Source organism: Gymnodraco acuticeps, unplaced genomic scaffold, assembly GCF_902827175.1.
Source record: "Gymnodraco acuticeps unplaced genomic scaffold, fGymAcu1.1, whole genome shotgun sequence".
Lineage (NCBI taxonomy): Eukaryota > Metazoa > Chordata > Actinopteri > Perciformes > Bathydraconidae > Gymnodraco > Gymnodraco acuticeps.
Window position 1 is genome coordinate 1,237,068 of NW_022991325.1, and position 19,825 is coordinate 1,256,892.

A 19,825-nucleotide genomic window follows, 5' to 3' on the forward strand; every position below is an offset into this window, starting at 1 on the left:
GGACTTCCATATTGATCTGGGAATCAATACAAGTCACAGACGATATTTGTTTTCTATCACAACAAATCCCAGCCAAACATTGGTTAGATATGAGAAAACGTATCCAGGGTTATGTATGCATTTCAAATTACTTCACGTATATTTCTGAACACAGAAATTATGTATTTGAAGTGTAGTGAAAGTATTGATTTGTTGATTTGTTAACTTTTTTAATCATTAAGTGTCTTGGGAAAATTAGGGGAGTAAGGTTTAGAAATTAAGTTGCATCCTCCATTATTTATATGAACTCAGGATGTACAACCACATTTCTCATACTCATAGTGTGACTAAATGACTCCAAAAAATGACAGACAAGCTCCTTCATGTTGAAGAACTACCTCCATCAAATCGCACTTTAAGAAACATCTCTGAGTTTTTCATCTTTACCAAGAAAATACAGACATCTGTTAGAAGACATGAGAGTTTAATTAGGAAGCTAACCTTAGACATAAAAGCAGAACAGGAAGTGAGGAAGTAGGGAAGTATTGGGTGAAAGCATAAAGCACATAAATAAATTGTGATATTCCTGTTAAAAAGTGAACTTCTCGGTTGCATGTTATGAGGAAGCAGGCGTGTGAGATGAGCTGGGCGCTGTAGCAAAGCACCCGGAGCAGCGAGGCGCATGTTGTCTCCGCATTTTGCAAGACAGGAAACGAGAGAAGCAGAGAGACAGAACCAGTGCACTTTGTCATCCTTAGCTCTCACAACATAGCAGTCAATCAGAGAGGAAACAGGTGAGGTCTCCTATGAAGGGATTTTAATTTGGATTGATGCATCCTTGAGAGAAAAGACAGAACCTGAATGTGAAATGGGCACCGAGGAGAAAGATCTAGAGCCTGCAGCTCAACAACCACCGAAGGAACAGGGGTCACCGGAGAAGGAAAAGGATTCTCCTGTGGAGGGACAGACCCCTGAGACCCCCGACCCCCTGAACACGTACAAGTGGCACACCGGCTCCAAGGGAGCGCTGGCTGAAGTGAAAGAAGATGGAGAAGGAGCAGCAGCTTCTGCCACATCCACACTAGACAAGATTCAGAAAGCCTCCACCAACAAATGGAGCAAGATGCAAAACTGGCGCAAGGCTCTGAGCGAAGACCCTGGAGACAAACACGGGGGGAAAGGTGGAGAGGGGGCCAAGCCGGAGAAAGGCCCCAGGAAGAACCCCTTCAGAAGAGCTCTGTCTGAGCCCCCGGGGTCCCTGTTCGTTGCCCTGTCGCCCTCCTCCACTTCTAGCCCCCAACCTCATGCAGCTTCAGCATCTGCAGAGAGCTCAGGGGTCACCTCCCCGGACCCCGCACAGAGAGCAGCCGGGGGGGGCCTCCTGAAAAAGTACCTGAGGACTGTGTCCCAGAAGCTGAAGAGGCCCAGGCTGCAGAGTCGGAACAGCACCCCGTCACTACTGCACGGTAACACCACCTAACCTGCAAACTTTATATAACAGTGTAATGTTTGAGATCAGCACAGCAGTCGAAAGGAGAAATATACTTAAAGTATCAAAAGTAAAAGTAGTGATTGTGCAGATTGGTCCATTTCAGAATAATATATATGATGTGTTTTATAATGATTGATCATGAAAGTGTTCTCAAAGCTGGTAAAGGTGCAGCTAGTTTGAATGACTTTGTATACTGCAGGGTAGCTTGTGGATTTACTCCAGGTGGAACTAAAGTCTGATTCAACACTTGATTATATTTCACATCATTCATCCACATCTGTGAAGTAACTAAAGGTATTAAATACATGTAGTGGAGGAAAAGTACACCATGTACCTCTGATCTGTAGTGGAGTAGAAGTACAAAGTAGCAAATCATTTAAATACTCTTGTAAAGTACTAGTACCTCAACATTTTATTTAAGTACAGTGCTTTAGTAAGTGTGCTTTGTTACTTTACACCACTGTTAATACATACATCAAATTATAGTAAAATGTGAATACACATTTTGGATTCATGCAGCAAAATGGTTACCCCATGCGGTTAAAGCATGATTTCCTTTCACTGTAGGTATATCATTCAGTCACATACTAACAGTGGGTGCTGTAGGTGTGACTGTTTTCACAACAAGACATGATTCATACAGCCAACTGTGAACAGTGTTTCAGCCTGTAAGAGAACAACATGACACACCCTTAAAAAAGCTGACACACTGTAAAAAGACAACCCTAAAGAGGAATTTAGGTAATCTTTTAGTTAAAAAACTAAATTAGTTTAATAACCCTGGGATTTAATTATATGAAACTATCTAAAAGCTAGAGATAAATGGAAAAACTAGTTTGGGTTCCTCATTTAATAAGCTTCCACGCAAAAGAGCTGATCTCAGAAAAAATATAAAACCTATGATTGATTCAGATTGATTCGTTTGTCTATGATGTGATACAAGGGTGTCTTAAACCACATACACCAGCAGCTCAATTAAACATCATAACGTTTATTTAGTAAACACAGTTTTCCAGTAAGTTGACTGTCATAAGGCTTGACGACATATACAGATATAAAGGAGGATCTGCGTCAATGCGTTGTTACCTCAAAAAGCTACTTATTGTCTAAAGATGTATAGACGTATGACCAATCACATGTTAAAATCAGAGTTCTGTGTAAGTGTGAAGCAAGAATGGAGGAGATCAGCAATATTCAGATTCAGAATACTTTCTTGTAAATTACATTTACATTTAATGTAAATGTGTCTTTGGCACTGGCTATTAAAATAACCGTAAATCACCGTACAAAACAAAAACAGGGAAAATGCATCTTATAGTCTTAATAAAAATGCTAAGTGGTTTGTTCTTTCACTGGCTTGGGTCCATTACATATCAGTTGTATTAAAAATAGATAATTTACTATATATACATTAATATAAGGTGATGGTATTTGTGTCAGATCCTCCTTTAGGCCTGGAAAGGGGGCTTAAGTTTCAAGTCAATTTTAAAAAGAGAAATCAAGAGTCTGGTTGACGCAGATCATCTTCATAATGTATGCTTTATTTAGGATCTCAATTTGTCATAACAAAGGTATAACAACTATTCTTCATACGGTCCACATAACAGACAGAGAAAGCCATTCAAACATCAGAATCTATGGCCATTTTCTTTCCCACTGAAACAGACTTTAGCAGAACCCAGACTTTCTAAATGACTACTGTCAGATGAGACAAAAAAACTAAAACCACTCTCCAAAAAAGGTCAAAACTGCTGAGAAATGGCCCTGAACTTACAAACCGCTCTCACAGGAAACATCCGCTCTGCGGAGAAGGAAATCAAAGCGTTTAGAAAAGATACATAATTGAACCATTTGCACTGTATGGCACTGAGGTGTGAGGCTCCATGTACAGTCTATGGTGGCTCCTTGTTTTAAAAACAGTGGAGAAATCTAATTCAAACCCTACAGACAAAGTAAATGAATGGTTGAATAAGGTCAATATACCTTTTCTTTAGCACCAATACATTAGTTATCCAAACCTACAGCTATATTTGAGGAAGTTACCCTACCTGCTGTCTATCACTGAAGTAAAAAGTAATGTTGACCTTCCCTTTAGTGGCATCAGGAATCTCAACTCACGTTGGGATAATTTCAGAAAATTAGACCTTGTCAAAGTTTCCAAAAAAACTAGGAAACACACAACCCACAGCTATAGGTTTAGCTGTAAAATTAATTGTAATCTTTATTAAAATATTGATTAAACGTATAATCTCTAAGCGGTTGATCAATCACAACTCAGCCGGCCAGCTAACCAATCAGAGCAGACTGGGCTCTGGTTTCACAGAAGGTGAAAATAGGTGCTGCAGCACAGGCAGCATGAGAAAAATAAATGTCACAGTAGAGACACTACACACAAATATGAACCTAATAACGAGCATAACAGGGCCCCTTTAATCTATAGGCTACTAAGTAAAACATCATGCAAGTTAAGCGCATTATAAAAGAGAACATTTCAACCTAAAATGCCATTTAAAATATATGTTGAAGGACATATTCATCAAAACAAAACAAAAACGCCAGAGGAACCACAGGATGTGTGCAGCTCTCTCATCCTGGTGTGTCATGAAAAGAGAGCGATAGCATCAGTTACCCCGGCAACTTCACTAATGGGAGTGACCAAGTTCTGTGCGAGATAAGTACCACCATGCCATAATTGAGCCAGCGTGTGCCAGCAATTAAGTCCCTGTGATGTCCTCATTTGATTGAACTATAGTTGGTTTTCCAAAGTGTGAGGAATTATATTGTCATTTATTTACCAGAATGGGTCCAGAATGAGATTATTTGGTGTGGGTAAACCACATGCAACTGTGTCAATTTGTGAGGAATATCAATGTGTCTGTTGGTGTGCCAGGTGTGGGTGAGGTTGGACCCGCTGAACTCCTAAGACAACAATGGGCCCCGCACCAGGAGGTGCCCTTATGGGATATTAGCAGCTGTATTCTTGAAGATGGACAAATTATCATATCTCCAGAGGAAGAGGTACCAACACACATCCACACATGATTCACCAAAACTCACTCAACCTGTAGAAAACATGAACATTTTTGACTAACAGAGAGGGGAAAGCACTAAACATCCGCTGACAAATATGTGTTTGTGTTTGTGTGTCTTTCTTAGCCAACGATGTGGACCCGAAACCGTATCAGCAGTTTCCTGTCGGCACAAAGCATGCAGAACCTCGCAGATATGGAAACAGGTTAATACATTTACATATTTATAGCTACTACAAGGTATTATTATTTTCGGTGTTGATTTTGGCGGCGCCTTTGGAGAAAGATTGCAACTCCCATGAGCACCCCTGCCTTGTGTCCCAAGAATCTTGTTCTGGCAGGACAGGACCTTTTTTTTGGAAATGAAGGAAAGACTTGGGTATTTAGTAGGTTTACTCACTTCAGTGGCCTGGCCTCTAAATGTCTTACAAATTACGGTCAATTGTGTACCCAAATGTAGCTAACGTTAGCAAAATTCATAAAAGGTTACCCAAAGTGTTAGCTAGCCTTGCTTAAGCCACCAACTTAAATTAATATATTGATTTGTATCCCATGTTGACAGCCTTCACCACAAAATATATGTCATAACATTATTATTTTTTAAAGAATAATGTCCAATGTGCTTCATTACTATGCTAACGTTGAGTACTACTCCTCACTTGGAGACTTAAGTTGTGTAAATGTAGACAAAGAAAAAACCTTTGGTCTATATATGTATTGAGTATTGGTGGCGAAGTCCATAGGGACTTGGCTTAGCAACTGGAAGGTCACCAGTTCAAATCCCGGCAAGACCACGTGCTACCGTGGTCTTGCCGGTCTTGAGGACGGGTGGCGCAGTGGTCTGTGCATCTGATCATCAGATCAAGGGGGGTGCTGGGGAACTCCAGTTTGAAACCCGCTCCTGCCGCCACTGCGTCAGGCCATTGTGTCCTTGGGCAAGACACTTCACCCGGATTTGCTCCTGTGGGAATTGTCCACAGTACATGTATAATACTAATGTGAAAAAAAGCGCCTCGATGACTTCGAGGCGTGAAGATGGACGGTGTGGCACAGTGCACTGTGCGGTGAAACCCGCGTCTGTAAAGCCGTTGTGTCCTTGGGCAAGACACTTCATTACATGTCACTTGTTAGACGCTTTTATTCAAAGAGACTTACATACACAATACTGTGGGCAATCCCCACAGGAGCAATTTGGGGTGAAGTGTCTTGCCCAGGGACACAACGACATGCTGACTGCAGTGGGGTTTGAACCTGTGACCTCCTGATCCGAATACCAACTCACAACCCACTGCACCACACGCCACCTGAACTTGCTCCTGTGGGTATTGTCCACAGTAGTGACCATTGCATGTATGATATGTGTGATGTGTATTTGTAAAGCGCTTTGAGCATCTGGAAAAGCGCTATAATAAATGTAAGGAATTATTATTATTATTATTATTACCGAGGTGTCCCTACACTGCTCCCCGGACTGCTCCCCGGACGTAGTTCATAATGGCAGCCCACTGCTCCTAACGCTAGGATGGGTCAAATGCAACCATTTCGACAATGAAAGTGTAAATCATTACATTCAAACGGTTTTATAATCAAGAAATAAACTCCTTTAAATAACTTTAAGCAAATTAAACAACAAAATCTTGCATTTTAAAATGTAACAATAAGCCAAGCAGGGAATTTGGATGACCAGCGTTACAGCTACTGACATCACAGCAACACTGAGTATGATGCTGCAGTAACAGAGGAAATAGCTGAATGTTTTTGCGTGCGAGTGACTGTCAAATTACTTCCTCTAAGTTTTTGGGGGAAGATAACATCTCACTGGGTTGTTCTAGCAGTCCAATGGGCAGAGTCAGCTTCCATTCTACTCTGGCTCCTTGCTAAGAAGAAGCTGCACAGTGGAAGAGACTGATACTGTATCGTTTTTGGCTAGTTGGCTTAGTGTCACCATCAATATATGTTAATGAAGAAAGGAGGGAAATGTTAAAGGGACAGGGATCGAAGTAGCAAGACTGTGGCACACCTCTGGACTAAATGATGGGATTTAGACGCTGGATTGTTTGTGGTGGGGCTTTCGGTAAGAAAAAGGAAAATCTTTCTTACAGAACTCTGCAGTGTTAACTTCTTTATTCACATCGTTGACTTTAAAGATATTCTAATCTTATAAGAGAAGGTTTGCAAAATTCAGGGTAAATCATGGCAGTATTTGATGTTCTTATTTCATCCTCTCTGCTGCTTTAAATGGGTTTCAATAATAAGAATGTATAGCCAACTAGTTCATTTTACTAAGATTGCTGCAGGTCCAGCTGAATACCACATCCTCCTATGGCTTAATCTGAATGTATTTGCTAAGCTTTGAGTAATGTTTTGAGAGTTTACTCAGTTGAAGTGCAGAAGTGAATGCTGGCATTGGTGTTGGAGGAATGACGACACAGGATTTTGAGAAAAGAGTTTGAACCCAAAGAGTGCCAGTATTGATCTTTATCTTCAATTTGGAATTGTATGCAAAATAGATTGGCTTTTTTCAAACTATAACATGTTACCAGGAATAAATAAAAACAATACATACAAATGATCTCTTTCCAATACTCAGAATGTAGCCCTGACTACGTGGGGTCACCGGGCGGCCCACGACCCAAGAACCAAGATGGCGGTGTCAGGGTGAGTATTGTACACAGAGGAGATACCAATCTTTCTACTACGTATGCATATCCTGTTGACGCTAAACATAATTGTCGTGATACATCATGCTTGCCTTATCTGCCCTCAGGCGTTGATCAAGCGACGTCTTGAGAACAGGGCCAAGAGGAATAGCACCACCCAACTGAACCACATGGGTCTAATCAAAGGAAGCAGGTAATATGCACTGTAATGATTGTGAAAGCAAACTAAGTGAAGTGCTTAGACGTTCAAACGTTTTTTTATGTCGTGTTGGCTCTGTGCTACCAAACTTTATATTTGACATGAATAAAAGGTTAAAGTGCATAATGTTTTTGACTTTTTAAATCAATGTTGGGTTAACAGTGAAGTAACGGTTGCCTATTCATTGTGCTCTTGTACTGTCCAAAACCTGACAGGGAAAAAACAAGTCACACTATCCTATCTGTGAGGCTAAGCTTCATGCTAACGTCAGCAAGCTCACAATGTTTAGAAGATATCATGCTTACCATGTCGGTATGCTACATCCTCTGGGAACCATGAATGTATTCACAAAATGTAATGGCTATCAATGAGATCTCTACTAGGCCTTTTTTTAATAGATTCTAATCTATCATTACATACTGTATATCAAATAATATATATTCATGTAACCTTAGTACCAGCATTTTGTGAAAGTTGTAGATAGAGCTAGAGTCCAATGGATATTGAAAGGTAAAAGAACATTTATTACCCTTGACAAGTCATGGTATTTGACTCCATTCTGACTGACTTTTTGTACTTTTTTCTAAGGCACTATGGTTCTCGGGAGTCTGTGTCAATTCCAGTCAGCGCATTGGGGAGTCTAGATCTGAGTGCAGACACCAGCACTGTCATCAGGCCGGTCCACAGCTCCATTTTGGGGGAGAAGTATTGCTTTGAGGTACCTTCACTTCTGCATTGTGTCTATACACTGCTTAAGTATCCTAGGGAGCATCTTAGAGTGCCTCCAGTGTGTCGATAAAATAAACGTTCTATCCAAGTAAGGCTAACATAGACTTGTTGGCTTTTATGTTGTGGAGGGTGGGGTTAGATGAGCCAGTGGGTAAGTTCCCCCACCCCCTGTATCTAGGCAACTCTTCACATGTGTTGCCATGTGACCATAAATTCAGGAAGCACCCATCACTTCTATTTGGCTTTGATGGAGAGAAGCACATGGCGAACTTGTGAAAGTCAATTGGTCAATTTACCCCCAGATGGCTCAATTTACCCCTTGAATGAGACAAGTCAAGCCACAGACCACTTTTTTGGAAGTAATATTTGCATGATTATGTGATAGATGCATTATTTTAATGTTGATTGACAGAAGACATCCTAAAGTAAAGGTTGTTGTTTTCATTTGACTTCTATCTTGTTTTTCCTTGCCTAGAGGACAACATAAGTACAAATTGGCTCATCTTTCTTCACTCTATAGATAGATCTTTAATTTGTCATTGTACAGGTACAACGAAATTACAATGAACTCAAGGTGACAACACGCAACAACAAAACAATATAAAAACAACAAGACAATATAAAAACAACAAGACACTATAAAAACAAGAAATGGGACTTAAATAGATATGATTGGGAATATGTACATAAATAAATAATACATTAAATTGCACGATTCCCGTACTTATAGGTGATAAACTCTGAGAACACCCACTGCTTTGGCTGCACCTCAGCTGCCCAACGTGATCGTTGGATTGAAGACTTGAGAAGGGTTGCCCAGCCAAACAAGGTAAGAAGTTAGCCTTTGGTTCAGAAAATGTGTCATGCTAAATCATAATCCTAAAAAAATACCCTGCATCATTGTTCACAGGATAACATCGAGCGCACAGAGAACTCCTTGAGTCTTTGGATAAATGAAGCTAAGGATCTGCCTCCCAAACGGAGTTATTACTGTGAGTTGCACCTAGACGGTACCCTGTTTGCCCGGACCAGCAGCCGGATTGTTGATAAACCGTCTCACCGCTCCAACGTGGCAGGGGACAACTCTTCTGGGTTTTCAGGAGGCATCGGGGCAAGTGGAGGTGCAGCTGGAGGGTGTCAGTTATTTTGGGGGGAATTCTTTGAGCTAGACAACCTGCCATGTGTCTCCCAAATCACCTTGCACCTCTTCAGAGAAGAAGACCCCAAGAAAAAGCGCCACTCCCGAGATGAGTCCAGCCTGCACCCACTGGGCAGTGTGGCCATACCTTTACCTGAGATCCGAGGGAGGACCTATCGGGAGAAGTGGTATCCCATTACTCCATACAAGTCCTCTGGCACAACTGGGACCAAAGAGCAGCTGGGGCCACAGGCTTCACTCCGCATCAAGGCCCGTTTTCAGAACTTGCAAGTGCAGCCCATGGAGAAATACAAAGAGTTTGCTGAGTATGTGACGGTGGATTATGTTGAGATGTGCAGAAACCTGGAACCTTTGCTGAATGTGAAGGAGAAGGAAGAGCTGGCAGGGGCTCTGGTCCATGTACTGCAGAGCATTGGCAAAGCTAAGGTAGAGTCTCAAAGAAAATGCATATGACAAATGAACTCATAACCCAATAAAAAAAAAGACAACAAAAAGGTTTAATCAGACATGTAATTTGTATGCTTCAGGAGTTCCTCCTTGATCTGGGCAGCGCGGAGGTGGAGCGTCTTGGAGAGAGGGAGGCATTGATCTTCAGAGAGAACACATTGGCCACTAAAGCCATAGATGAATATATGAAGCTGGTTGGACAGAAGTACCTGATCGTCACACTAGGTGGGGTAGCTCAGTGGCTTCTCCTAATTGGTATTGGTAGGTGTTTCGTTTTTTTCCTGAACTCTGTGCTATATTTTTCCCTGCAGGGGATTTCATCAACCGTCTTCACACCTCCGTGGAGAATTGTGAAGTTGACCCTCGTAAATGCTCTGCCTCTGAATTGCCAAACAACCAGAAGCACTTGATGGAAGCCTGTGAGGAGGTGGTGCAGAAGATTGTGGATACCCATGGGTAAAATAACAGAACTCATCATAGAAAAAGACAGAACATATCCAATGTAGCGGCTAAATCAAGAAATAAAGCAGAAATATAACTCAAAATAATTTTTATGCAGGAAAAATGTTCAGGGAAGAATATCTTTTCATCTGTTTATATTGTAGTATTTCAATAATACAATACATAAATGTCTCAATCTGGTGCGCCAATCTCAATCTGGTGCGCCAATCCCACCACCACCTGTGTCCAATATATACATAATCATCATGGTGCCCAACTAACCCGGTGCCCTAGCTCCAACATCAAATATTGAATGTTTAGGTTCTGATGAAAAATGTAATTAAAACTGACGCTTGATATGTTTCTTTCTTGCAGACCCTTTCCTGAAGAGTTAAACAAGATCTTCTCCAGCTGGGTTGAGCTGTGTGAAGACCAGGGCAGACCAGAGATTGGCCAGCGTCTCATCTCTGCTTCCCTCTTCCTCCGATTCTTATGTCCTGCTATCCTAAGTCCTTCTCTGTTTGGGCTGATACAGGCTTATCCAGAGCCAAACATTCTGCGTACCCTCACCTTGACAGCCAAAGTCATCCAAAATCTGGCCAACTTCACCCTGTGAGTGGCAATACAAATATAACGAGGATACAGAATCTTCTTGGTTTACCTAAAGGGGCTTCAGTGTCTGAAATATGTATTTCTGGTTTAGGTTCGGAGAGAAGGAGGAGTACATGCTCTTCATGAATGAATTCCTGCAGCAGCACTGGGATGGAATGAGGGGTTTTCTTCAAACGGTGTCGAATATAGAAACAGAAATCCCAATGTCTTCCTTCGATGGCTACGTGGATCTGCCTCTGCGCTTGGCTGTGCTTCATGGCCTTCTGGTGGACATCATCTACAAGAGAAACCAGGTAGGACAGAAAACTAATGCATCCAATTGTAGTTTTAATGTTAGTGTAAATGTCAAAGTATTTCACTTCTGTGTGTACATGATCTGTAAGCTTGGTTTTGATAGAACCACAAGTCCTTTCATTATACGATTTTGTTTCCAAGAGTACATTCTGAGACTCACAGACATATTAATTACATTAATATAACGGGATGGAAGTCACAAATGACCTGTTTTAAAGCCTTATTTACTAACATATCATGGTTTAGAGCAGAGCAGGGTGGACCCAAATGCAGACGGAATAATGTTCAACAGAAAAGACCTTTAATCGGTAGCACAGGACAAGGAAAGGCAAATCAAAAGTAACAACACCCTACATAACACTGAGCACTTCCTCAAAAGAAAACAAGGATCTGACAAAAACAGAAAACCAGACCTTATACATGCAAGACTAATCACAAGGAGACAGCTGGGGAGGGCAGGAAAACACAAGGGCAGCAGGTGAGCAGAATCAGGTATTCAAACAGTAGGGAGCACACAGACACAGGAAGAAAAATACATAACACAGGGGGGATGACTTTTCAAAAATAAAACAGGAAACTTGTGTGACAAAGCGTGACACATGATAGTAAGAATGGGATCTATATCCAACACTTTTTGGATATGGGGTTGTTTTTTTTCAATCAGTCAGACTAGCTCCAGATTGACTACATCCTGATTGATGTTTGCATACAGCTTGCTTTAACATCATTTTTATTTTCCATAGTATATCAAGAAACTGAACACAGGTCTAGAGTTGATTGGACCTAACAAAGCTTCTTCCTCCCTTAGGACAAAGTTGAAGAGCTGCACCCTCTGCCTTCCATTTTGAACCAGATAACAGAGTCACTGGGCCCAGATGCACATCGGATCATAATAAACGGGTATGTATAAGGCCTATAACCACTATTTTACGTTAAGATATAGAACATTATTTATATGAAATCTGGATATACCAAATAACTGCGCGCAGTATACTATTGCAAAGTACTTAGAATAATAAAATAAAATATGTGCAGTATTGTTATGGGAAGTGGTGTTCATGCTCTTTATATTATATTTACAGCAATATTAGACATGCTTTGTGATATTGGGTTATAATAATAATGTTAATCAGGCATGCTTTTGTCTTGCAGCCAAATGGGACAAGTCAAACCAGTGTATGTTCTTCCTAAAGACTTGGGCAAGTTCAGCCCTCACAAGTCCTCCCTCCAGCAGCTTCCTGTGGACTCCAAAGGCCCACGAGACGGGTATGTGTGTACCTAGGCTCAGCCAATGTTTATTTTTAGATGTCGATAACCATGTAATGCTTGACGACACTGCTGCTGTGACAAACTAATTTCCCAATTTCGGGTAAGTAAAGCATCTATCTATCTATCTTTCTTTCTATCTATCTATCTATCTATCTATCTATCTATCTATCTATCTATCTATCTATCTATCTATCTATCTATCTATCTATCTATCTATCTATCTATCTATCTATCTATCTATCTATCTATCTATCTATCTATTACTCCATTTGAGATGCATACATACAAAACGTTTTAAGTGCAGATATGGATAATTAAACTGCTTAAATGATTTGCAGATTTGCCAAATGTCATCATTAGTAAATGAATGTATGAATTCAATAGGGAGGGCAGGACTCGGAAGAGCATGAGAGAGAGGAAGCCGGTGACCAGAACCCAGAGCGCTCCACACAGACGGCCTGGTCAGGGCAAACACACCCTGAAGAGGCAGACGAGCTCTGAAGATCTGCCCACCGCTGACAATGAACCGGACACGGAGACCAACCAACTGTTCATCTCATCCCCAAAAACTGTGAGTGCAAAGAGGGACTGGGAGACTAGCTCGGCTGAATTGGTCAGCAGGCAGATTATTCCATTTCAGAATAATATATATGATATGTTTTATAATGATTGATCATGAAAGTGTTCTCAAAGCTGGTAAAGGTGCAGCTATTTTGAATGACTTTGTATACTGCAGGGTAGCTTGTGGATTTACTCCAGGTGGAACTACAGTCTGATTTAATAGTTGATTATATTTCTCAACAGTATTCTAAATCTGTAAAGTAACTAAAGGTATTAAATAAATGTCATGGAGTACACCATTTACCTCTGAATTGTAATGGGGTGGAAGTACAAAGTTGCAAGAAGATTTGATATTCAAGTCTCTCAAAATGTTACTTAAGTACAGTACTTGAGTAAATGTAGTTATTTTACACAACTGACAGCAGGTCATATGCTCATACCACTGCTATAAATACTGCAATAAATACTTGAAATGTTGCATTTACAATTAACAGTAATACTCTTTATTTTAACATATGAGTTAACACAAAGATTTGTCTTTAATGTTTTATTAGAAGAAATTAAGTGCACTATCTTTCCTCTTTTTTCAGAGTGACAGTATCAAACGCACCCCTGCACCAGTTCCATGGATCAAAGTCATGCAGAGCAGGGAGTCCAGTGAGATGAAGACTGAGACTGAGCACTTCAACTTGCTGGATACGGTATGTCAAAGTTGGACATGGTCTGTTCTTGTTCAGAAAATTACTTTTAGGACGTAATTAAACAAGAGCTATTTAGGTGTTTGTAATGAGTATAACCCAGAAGAAAAGTATCCGCCGATTTGGAGACGTCTCTTTCCCAATTAGTCTATTTGCCAACAGTGTGAACCCTGAAATGTTGACTACCCCAACGTTTTATGTTAGAAATGGATGGTTAGAGTACCCAGCACATAGAAACTGCCGGATACTAACTCGCATATGGGCAATTCGCACAATTAGCATTAGCATTTTTAAGTTTTGACTTCCTTAACACTTTGAAATCGACCCAAAATTCATCAAAATCAGCCCACTCGTAGTACAAATATGGCCACTTTCTGGTTAAAACTGCCATGTCAGAAATTGATTCAGCAACCTGACTAACCCCAAAAAGTTGTAACCACCATTTGGCCACTATACAAAAATGTGCCTTAACACCCAACTCACATAGTGGGGGCTTGGAATCAGTGTGATGCTGACTTCTGAGTTGGCCAACAAAAAGAACAGAAACCTAATGGCCTTTTCCGTTTACCTCAGAAGATCAAACACCTGAATGGGCCGCCTTTAAGTTACAAGTGGAACATCTGTTGGTCGTCTTAGCGGAATTATCAATAACAGTTCAATAGAAACATGATATTCAATTGGCAGTTGTTTGTCTAACAAACACAGATGGACATGTCCACAGATCAAATTGGATAGTACTGTATATCCCCAATTTAATGATACACGAATAAGACAGAACTTTCAAAACAATGTATATTACTACAGCACTCTTGGTTGATTGGATTCTGAGGTTGGTGTTTTTGAGATTCTTCTTTCAAAGTTTGTATTCGGTCGAATTCCTGATTTTGTGGTACCAACAAGAACGCGCATTACAAATATTTACAGCCCAGTTTATTTATATGTTTTCTTTGTCATGTTTTCTTTGGGTATGTAGTGTTCAAAATGTAAAAGTGGGCCTTAGTTACAAAAGATAGATAACCCCTGTTCTAAAGGATAAGCTAATTAAATAAAATGTCAAACTGTTATTCACACACCAGCACGCTCAGGAGCTCTCAGAGCTTCGCCTGGGGATAGAGCAGGTGACAGAGAGCGAGCTGGACATGGCAAAGCGTTTGGAGGACTTCATCATCCAGAGCCAGGACCAGAATGCAATGATGCTGACTGAAGTGACCGATCTTCGGAATCAGCTGGCGATGAGAGACGAGCAGCTGGCCAGCGCCGCCTTCAGGTACAAGAGCTAAACAGAAATTATGCATTCTAGTTGCATTTTAGAGCAAAGATATTCAGCTTTTAAGACAATCCTAATACATTTTGCCTGCACTAAGAGGTGGGAGAAGTACCCCAGATAGACATTTTTTGTTCTAAAAACATTCTGAGAATGTTACATTCATTGTTCTAGGAATGTTTTCAGTGGGAAGTTTTCTTTTGGTTCCCAGAACGTTCTTCTGAAAGGTAGGATAACGTTCTCTAAAAACATTCCTAAAATGTTTTTGATAACATTGTTAGAACATTATGCCCTACTGTTGTTAAAACGTTTTCAGCTGCAAGTTAGATGTGTTTATGTTGCCAGAATGTTATTATTTTAGAGAAGGATAACATGCTTTATGTTTGAAACATTACGCAAATGTTCTGTGGTAACAATTTACTAAAATATCTTTACATTATTCGAACATAAAGACATAATATTCCTGTAATTGTTCAACTCAAAATTCCTGGGTAAGTGGACTGACCACTGTGGTCATTAGGATGATTTTGATAGTTTACTTAACTATTGGAATTTGACTATTAACACATGTAAAAGGATGACTCGGAATCAGCTGGTGAAAGTAACATTTGTTTATTAGAAAAGGGGAGCTGGGAGTGGAGGTTGGTTATGGCAGCAGTGGGAAACAGTTGTTCCAGGGTAGTAGAGAGGCCTGGCTGGTCTTGGGAGTGTGGAAGGCCTTGGATTCCTCCTGGGAGAGACACAAAAATGAGTGTGAGGCAAAAGCAGGCAAAGTTGTCAAAGAATATGCTGGCAAAAAGCTAGAGCGGCACGCAACAATCCGTTCACGGCAACAATCCGGCAGGGAATGAGTGCAGGCTGCAGGCTTTCATAGTGTGGCTGATGAGCAGGTTGCAGGTGTGGTTGATTGGAGATTGCTCCCAGCCGTGTCGAGCAGACCAACAGGCAGAGAGAGAGAGACACAGTAGAAACAAACACATACAGGGGTTTCAGGGACGGGCAGTGATAGTTGGTCCGTTCTTCTTAATGTCTGTCTTTGGTTTTCTAAGTGTTATTCGATCCATATGACCATAGAGATATGAGCATAAACAACAAAACACTTGGGGTATAATGTTCTAACAATGTTATCACCAAACATTTTAAGAATGTTTTTAGAGAACGTTATCCTACCTTTCAGAAGTACATTCTAGGAACCAAAATAAAACTTCTCGATGAAACCTTTCCTCGAACAATGAATGGTAACATTCTCAGAATGTTTTTAGAACCAACAATGTCTAGCTGAGAACTCAGACATGCCTACGCAAACGTGCAATATCATGAATTACATGTTTGTTTGTTTTTTTTAAAAAAAGGAAAATGTGGTGACATCAGATTTCTTTTAAACATCCTTTTCAAACAAATGCAACAAGTTTGTTTTTTAAAGCGCACTACAAATAAATTTGACGTTGACCATGACCGTGTTAATATTTCGCATCACAGGAACGTTTTATAAAAAAAGCATAACCTCCTGAAAACATTATCCAAATGTTGCTTTCAAAATGTTCTTCTTTGGTTATCATGTAACATTGAGGGAATGTTTTATAAAGAACATCTTTAATGTGTTACCCAACAACGTCCAAAACACATCCTTAGAATGTTGGAGGCAAAACGTTCCACCTTTGTTAACATATCACATTAAAGGAACATTTTATAAAACACTTTGTCATCTCAGGCCTCAATAACATCCTGAAAACATCCTCTGAATGTTGCAGTTAAAACGTTTTGTCTAAACCTTATAGGAACATTATTTGAAAAAATAAACATCCTAAAAAGGTTCTTTTAACATCAGATTGAAACATTTCTTTAGAACCTGTAGGTAATGTTAGCCAAAGTTGTGAGAACGTTCCCCGCTAGCTGGGACTCAGATTGTGTACTTAAGTAAAAGTACCAGAGTGTAGGAATACTCTGTTACAAGTAAAAGTCCTGCAATAAAAAATGTATACGTAAAAGTACGAAAGTATTAGCATTAAAATATACATAAAGAACCAAAAGTAACTGATACACATATTGGTCCATTTCAGAATAACGTATGTTTTGATTATAATTATTGATGCATTAAAGTGTTATCAAAGCTGGTTGATATATATCCAATTTTGCAAAGTTACTAAAGGTATTCAATTAATGTAGTGGAGTAAAATAACACCTTATACCTCTGAATTGTGTGGGGTAGAAGTGCAAAGTAAACATTGTACAAGTAAAGTACAAGTCCCTCAAAATGTTACTTAAGTACAGTAATTGAGTGAATGTACTTAGTTACTTTACACCACTGCTATGTTCAATATGCATGTATATTTAGCCTCTAAGCTGTATTCCACAGAAAGCAGTATGCTGTTGTTGTTAACTGACTCAAGCATGAGCATCTCTTATTTGTGTGTGTGTGTTTGTGTGTGTGTGTGTGTGTGTGTGTTGTGTGTGTGTGTGTGTGTGTGTGTGTGTGTGTGTGTGTGTGTGTGTGTGTGTGTGTGTGTGTGTGTGTGTGTGTGTGTGTGTGTGTGTGTGTGTGTGTGTGTGTGTGTGTGTGTGTGTGTGTGTGTGTGTCACAGGCTGGGTGTGATTGAGGAGGAGAGGGAGGAAGATGAGAGGAAGCTGAGTGTTGCCATGGCCGCAGCCGAGCGAGTCAATATACTGGTAAGCATTGTGAAAGAAAAAGTTTAAATAATAATGAACTTCATCTATTTAACCACATGTCAGTCCAACTGCACCAAACACTGCACCATCATTTAGTTTATTTCTATACTTTAATATGAGTAATTGTTTTGCAGCTTTAAGGGGAAGTGTTGTGTAGCTTGTTTTTTGCGTCAGATCTTCTTTTTTTTGGTACAACCTACTGACTTTTTGCAGATATAGAAAATACATGTGCAAGTAAGGTGCATTTAGGTCAAATCAAGCAAGACTATGTTCTGTTACATATACTGTAGTTACTGATTTAATCATCCAGTTTGTGTAGTTAGTTAGTTAGTACTGCTAAATAATTGAGGAGGATTTGAGGCAAAGCACCACCCAACCTACAACACCCAAACCTTCTGATTGTTAATGATATATATATATATATTAGTGTCAAAATAAATAAATGTTATTGTCAATCAGACATTAAATTATTATTATTTACATTTTGTTTTTGGACAGATTGTGTGATGAAATCCTTATTTGCAGTCCTAAAATTGAAATTAAAATTAATGTTATGTCATTACATTTTTGCCTTGAACTGTGATGGAATAGATAAAAAAGATAATCTTAATTTCGTTGCATCTTTTTTTCATGATACTAATGTGTTTATTACTATGAAGGTATTTTGGAGAAATCCTTTTATAGACAGTGTGCAGTGCTTGAAGTGATGTCTGTTTTGTACGTGCTCACAGGAGGAGCAGTTTGCAGACATGCTGAAGGACCTCCACCAGCTCAGCGAGGCCAATAACAGCAGCGGGCAAAACAAAATACAGCATCCTGAAAAGCCATACATCAACAGCAACTGAAAAGATTTAGAGCTGCAGTGTCACATTTTGTGAGAGTGGCTGTCTGATGTCACAGTTATGTTTTCTTGATGAGATGTAAATTGACTTCATGAACATATTTAGAATGACTGGGCAAACTCCGAATCAGGTGAAAATAAACCTGGTTCTTGGCTTTTACTGTATCCCACTTAAAGATGTTATGGACTTGTAAACCTTTCTGATAAATAAACGGATTCTCTCTGAACATACTGCAGTGTCAGTGCAACAGTGATGGAACACGACTAAGTGTATCTAAAATATTCTAAAATCCAGTGGCGAACCGTGTCTATCACAACTGGACCTTCTGTCGACACACACATGGGTAGCCGCACCTCCGCGGCATTATAATGTCCGTCTTTTCACTGAATTGTCGTCTTGAAAAGGGTACTCACAACAATTCCGCAACAACTTCATCTTCACCTGTTGCACTTGTCATATCAACGTTAAAAACAATAAAACTGCATGAATTGCTTCGTCGCATTCAACTAGACCCTCTGTCTCGAGCCAGTTAACGAGCGGGCCTTCTAGAATACCCTGGAACCGAGGGGAACTCTGAAAGAATACGCCCATTGGCTACAAATCAATATATGATTGGTTGATCAAACTGTCAGTCCAAACGTACGCTCTCATTCAGTGCAACGGCCAGGGCATTCGATCAAGGATGTAGAATACCTTGGTTGAAGGATATCCTACCCAGACACCCAGAACAAGATCTGATTGGTTGCTTTCTTTTCTAACACAAAACCACTGAAATGCGTAGTGCATGGTCCGAGAAGGACAAACAAATCAACGTAACACTGTAATATTACAGATCAACAACACAGATACCATTCTCATTTATTCATTTTATTTATATAATTAAATCGATTTTTTGTTTGTTTTATCTGAGTGTTCCAGGGTATTCTCTGAATACCTTGAAGGCCCTGACGGTTCGCCACGGCTAAAATCCAAGCTGCACAGTTTAGTTTGATGGCTTATGACCATCCATCTGTGTCTTGATAACAGGTTTTCAGTGTGATTTAGGTCATTCAAATGTCCCTTAGCAACAGTAAGATGACACGTGCACGATGAGGACGGTTGAATGCACAGGAAAAGCTGGAGTCATGCAAAGGTCTTTATCCACAACCAGGGTTAGGAGGGTTACTTAAAAACGTATTGTGTTACAATTACTAGTTACCTGATTAAAAATGTAATCAGTAACCTAATGTGAGTATCAAAATATAAAGGTAATGTAACCTGATTACTTTCCGTTAGTTTTGGATTACCTCAATATCAAATGCAATGCAAATAATCACAAGAGAAAATAAATATCAATATGGTGTTTTTTACCTGTTAAGCCCAGGGGCTTTTTTTTCACGACACTGTGTCTCAGGGCATCTTAATATTTAAGAACCTATTAATGTGTCATACCAGATTAACAGGAAGAATCTCAGCTAACTGACGATACAAACCATTTTTACCA

The 19,825-nt window shown here is 39.9% G+C and overlaps 1 protein-coding gene across 1 annotated transcript; it reads left to right on the plus strand.

Annotated features, from left to right (window-relative positions):
* The first annotated feature begins 414 nt into the window (after positions 1-414).
* rasal3 (RAS protein activator like 3) lies at positions 415-18,572 on the plus strand. Its single transcript, XM_034240397.1, has 19 exons — positions 415-1,445; positions 4,362-4,489; positions 4,628-4,706; positions 7,091-7,158; positions 7,268-7,353; positions 7,948-8,077; positions 8,819-8,917; positions 8,999-9,673; positions 9,775-9,919; positions 10,006-10,150; positions 10,511-10,747; positions 10,839-11,040; positions 11,850-11,941; positions 12,194-12,307; positions 12,695-12,881; positions 13,462-13,572; positions 14,646-14,836; positions 17,416-17,500; positions 18,232-18,572. Exons 1-19 carry the CDS (start codon positions 848-850, stop codon positions 18,343-18,345), a joined length of 3,486 nt encoding a protein of 1,161 aa, XP_034096288.1. The 5' UTR covers positions 415-847; the 3' UTR covers positions 18,346-18,572.
* The last annotated feature ends 1,253 nt before the right edge of the window (positions 18,573-19,825 follow it).